Source organism: Pinus tabuliformis, chromosome 3_1 (genome assembly GCF_031772625.1).
Source record: "Pinus tabuliformis cultivar Carrire ecotype Pingquan chromosome 3_1, CPIR1, whole genome shotgun sequence".
Lineage (NCBI taxonomy): Eukaryota > Viridiplantae > Streptophyta > Pinopsida > Pinales > Pinaceae > Pinus > Pinus tabuliformis.
The window spans coordinates 615,716,795-615,722,049 of NC_142301.1; the positions used below are offsets into that span (position 1 = coordinate 615,716,795).

Sequence of the window (5,255 nt, forward strand, 5' to 3'; positions counted from 1 at the left end):
TAGATAAACCTACAAAGGACTTTTTAACGTTATAACTAACGATTGAGGAATTTTATACTCTTCAATGACAAAATTAGACTTTGCATAAGCTGCATTTGATTAAATTCTTTAAACAGGATTATAGAGCAATAATAAAAATATGCTATCATTTGAATTTAGTTTGAATGGTTAAAAATATGGCTTGTTTTTTTTGTAAACTAAGGCGAAATTCTATTACTTCATCAAAAGGTAACATATACAAATATGAGCAGGTCAATGCCCGCCCTTAAGGGAAACCGGGACCCACCGATAGTTTTTAACAGCCATCCACAAAAAATACATATCCAACCTATTTACCCATACAAAATATCCCAATATATTTTCGACAAGCAAACTGTTTCTTGTTTGAGACATCACCATTCAGGATTTCAAAAATTCAAAAAACTAAAAAATGATAAAAAACCTCTTGACAGCATTGTTCGGCTCCTACTTATTCGGGGTATCCAGCTTTGGTCCTCCTTCTGTCTTGATCTGAAAGCCATTTTCCTTGAACAGCTGCAGAATTTTATCCATCTTGCGGTCCTGCATAATCAGAGTCATCTGGATGTTCCGTAGTTCCCTTTTAAAGGTAGGGAAACCCTGAGCTAATTCTACCATTTCAACTGCCACTTGCTCCATGGCTTTCGCAAGGAGTCGTTTCATGCCCCAGTAAGCATGCAGCGACTGTTTGTACAATGACAACCTTCCTCTAGTATGCCCTGGATCAGGGAGGAAGCTTTCCCAGTCCTCCATTTCTGGATCGGAGGCTGCCTGCAGAGCCTCCTCTTCCAAATGATCGATAATTTTCCGAATATGTGGATTTGTCTCCTGGAGATAGGCATCTTCTGCCTCATGCAATTTCCGTCTCATGTCCCGCTTCCCTCGTCCTCTACCTCTGCGCTCACACCCTACTGCATCTTCCTCTTCCATTCTGGGCTGTCGACTCCCTCTACCACCGCCTCCACTGGTCCTTCCCTGACCGCACTGAGTCCCCCGTCCCTTCGGTGGTCGTCCTCTCCCACGCCGGCCGCCCGCTTCCTCATTAATATCTTCTGGCTCCTCCCTCTGCTCTTCTGAATCCTCTGGTTCAATACTCCGACGTCGCCATTTACCAACCTTTCCCCCTGTCACCCGTCGCGGTCCCTCATCAGCCAGATAATCCTTGATATCAAAGTCCTTGTCAGATTCATCGGTGATATCCAAATAAATTCGCGGTAAGAATTCCTCTGAGACCCCTTTGCCTTTGACGTCCTCCTCAGCTAAACCCTTCCCTTTCTGCTCAGCGTGCTTTCCCTTACTCCGCATCCAGCGGCCTTCTCCCTGCGCCAGACTCCCGTCCATACTTGGCACTGTCGAAGGCTGCATACTGCAAGCTCGCTTCCAGGTAATATCTGTGAATTTCACGCTACCCTCCTCACGCTTACGAATAAAACATATGAAGCCCCTCATCCGCCACCCTTGCAACTTAATGCAAAACGCCCGTCTGTCACCTTCATGAACACTTGCCCCATCTGTTGAATGATGATGTGAAATGTACCCAATGTGTTTAACACATCTCCCTCGCATCCTCGAAGACGTACCCAAATTCGTCCTTGGGGTGATCATCCCACTCGTTTGGTAATGACCTTCGCCGTCCCTACAGTAACTCCCATCCACGCGCTTCACAAACCCCTGTCCTTCCTTAACTAACATGTCAGTTCTCCTCCCATTCCTATTAAGGTAGCAATTAATGACTTTCGTGTAATGCCGCATCATAATCCTTTTGAAGTATATTTTGTAGTGCCTCCCATCGTGGGTCGTCCTGGTACGCCGCCCAACTCCCATCCAATACTCTGCTGGCCGCTTCGGTACCCCAGTTGGCTAGGAAATCCGCAGCTTGGTTGCCATTTCTAAGGACGTGACTCACCACCGTATACTCAATCTGATTAAGCAGTCCTGCGATATCTTGTATGATCGCAGCTGTTCGCCAGCTCGTCGCCACTTGGTCCCATCGTTTGCCATTCCGCAATTTGCTAAGCATATCCGTTGTAATTTTGGAATCCCCTTCCACCTCTAGATTCCGGTAGCCATTCCTCACTGCTATTCGAAGTCCGTAATAGAGGCCCCATAACTCCGCTTCATTATTAGTCATATCTCTGCCCCATTCCGAATACACCCATCGTGTTCTCCCTACATTATCTCGAAAAAGGCCACCCCAACCGGCACAACCAGGGTTACCCTTTGATGCCCCATCATAATTTAGTTTGAGTCGCCGATCCCCTGGAAATCTAAAATGGTTTGGACTGTGTACCTGATATCTATTCCCCCTTGCAAGGTTAGGGAATAGCATTGTATAATCTATATGCAACTGTAAAATTATTCGTTGCTCCTCCTGGGGCATTTTCCAGTCATTCTCATCCCATACATTGGATAAAACCGTCTCCTTTAGCGATTTACATATTACTTCCCAAACTCTTGATTCTGGAGAAGATTTGTCCCTAAAGATCCTTCGATTGCGCTCCTTCTAGACTTCCCATATTGCAAAACCAATCACCAAGGACCATAATCGCCTAACAACTTTACTCTGAAAATTCCCCTTGCCCCAATGAAATAAGGTATCCTTAAGATTAGTTGGGTCCCTGTGCGTTTGACCAAATAGTACTCTGATTTCTTCCCATATACTCTGAACATAGAGGCATCGATTTAATAAATGCTCCTGGTTTTCTGCCTCTTTACAACACAAATAACATCGTGAGGGTCCATGCATACCACGTTTCTGAATATTCTCCCATGTTAAGATCCGTCCTTTGCAGACCAACCACACAAAATATGTTATTTTAGGCCACCATTTGCCCTCCCAGATCTTTTTCCAGTCCATTTGATCCTCAACCCTTTCCTCCCTCGATTTCCAGTAATATGCTTCTTTGACAGTAAACATTCCTTTCATCGTTTTACCCCATCTTAGGATATCTTGACCATCTCTGATCTTAATTTTCCTTGATTCCATTTCCTGGGTATACCGGTGTTCTGTCTCCAAGCTGATGCGATCTGCCCATTCCCTAGGCTGCTTCCACACTCGCCAGGTATCGTTTACAGCTTCTCTATGCCAATAATCTCTTACGTATATCATTCCTGCTCTTTGCCCTAACAATTGTACGTCATGAAGAGATTGGATGCCATTTAACTTATGCCTTTGCTGCCACCCTTCTTCCCAAAAACTTGTTGTACCACCCTCACGGATTTCCCAAAAAGCTAGATCCCCCACTATATCTTTATTGCTGCTTGCAAAGTTCCATATTTGTGACCCTCGGGGAGTTTCTGCTAAACGTAAGCGATCTTCGATTGTGCCTGGCATGTTATATTTTTGGGTCCAGATTCTTTTCCATAGATCAGTACCCCCCTGTACCCATCTCCACCACAATTTCGCTCCCAACACCTGATTGATAATTTCGGGATCTCGAACTCCTAAACCACCATCCTCTTTTCGTTGGATAACCTTCTTCCATGAAACCAGGACCCATTTTAACAATATAAAAATATGGCTTGTTATTTTAACATCTGAGTTCAATTCTGGTTGAAAAATATATCTAACTTATTATAATAAAGTTAGGAAAGTACAATAAATCAATTTTTTTCTTAATTAAATTGAAGGTGTTTTCTATTGTGAGGTTTATTTTCATGATTACTTTTTCCGACAAAATCTTGAACAAATATCTCTCCTCTCCGGTTAACACCATCTATGTTTTCTTGCATAGTAATATGCAAATACTAATTCTATACTTGTTAGCCAATTCTATACATGTCATCCTTGCTAGCATCACACTTATCTTCTCTACCTCAAATGTCATTAAAAAAGACTAAACATATACACTTTCAAATAAATAATCGCCTCAAAAAATATCTAAAACTCCAAAAACTGAAATTACTTTTTAAATAGCCCTCTACCACAACTTACATTTAAATCCTCATCATTTTAAAAGCACACACTGTTTTTTTAAATATCATTTATATATTTTAAAATTCTTTTAATAATCTAAAAACATATCTATCAACACCCAAAGACTCATCAACATTTATTTAACTCACTCATTAAATTTGAAAAACCTCATCTTTATACAACACAACATACAACACTGATACTAATGGAAAAAAAAACACCTTAAAATTAACCCGCAGAGAGAGTACTCATCAACTCCAATTCAATAGCACATAGACCCTCGGAGTCCCTTGTGTGTGTTTTCTAAGCAAATGGTTCTTCTTTGAAAATAAAAAATGGCATATAAACAAAATCTCTACGGCGTTCACTGGAATACGTGGTCGCAGAGCCCACAGTAAATCGAGCGTAGAGGAGCTCGGTGTGGCCTTTTTAGGACTGTAGGAAGAAACCACTATGGTCGTTCATTAGGCATATGATCTTATGGTAGAAGTTATGTTAATTTAGGGTTTTTTTTTCCCTAGAAGATAACCCTTGGTTTATATGAGGGAATTGTATTGTGGTTTTGTATTATTATTCTGAGGGAGAAAGAGAGAGAGGAGGTTGTGTGAGAGCAAAGAGGAAATTACAATGGATCTGATATAGGTTGTATCTCTTCATTTTGCTAGATAATATAAAAAGGACTGGCAGTTTCTCCGTGGATGTAGCCCCAATTGGGTGAACCACGTATATTTGTCTGTCTCTTGTTTTATGTGTTTTTGTATTTGTGTTTCCGCAATATTTTTTGTATTTCATTGCTCTATTAATTAATTTATAATAAAGGATATATACATATGACCATGGAACATAATGAAAAAAGAACTAGACTATGTGCAATAAACTCAGTGAACTTCTATTAAAAGTATTCCACAATCAAATTTTGACCAACATTTCCTTCTCCAAAACCACCTTTTTTGGATCCCCCCTCTTGTATCAAAATGAGGGGTATATATACACATAGGATCTCGGCCATTTGAGATCAAATATAAACTAAAAATTGTCTTTTTAATAGTTGGTTCTAGAGCACATCAGAAGAGGATCCAGGATAACCACACTCTCATGGAGGCCGAAAGGATCATCACTGAGTATGAAAACTCTTCATCAGGAACTTTCAACTCCCCGGAGAGTAAGGAGCAGTATAACCAACTGCTTGCTAAACGATCTCAAATATTGAAGGAAAGAGAAGAGAGCATGAGATTGAGAAGCAGGGCGATTTGGCTCACTGAGGGAGACAATAACACAAAGTTCTATCATAAATTTGCCAATGGTCGGAAAGCCATCAATA

General features: G+C 41.1%; 1 protein-coding gene across 1 annotated transcript; it reads right to left on the reverse strand.

Annotated features, from left to right (window-relative positions):
• Positions 1-2,521: 2,521 nt before the first annotated feature.
• LOC149188505 (uncharacterized) lies at positions 2,522-3,352 on the reverse strand. Its single transcript, XM_089409977.1, has one exon. It carries the CDS (start codon positions 3,350-3,352, stop codon positions 2,522-2,524), a length of 831 nt encoding a protein of 276 aa, XP_089266103.1.
• Positions 3,353-5,255: the final 1,903 nt, after the last annotated feature.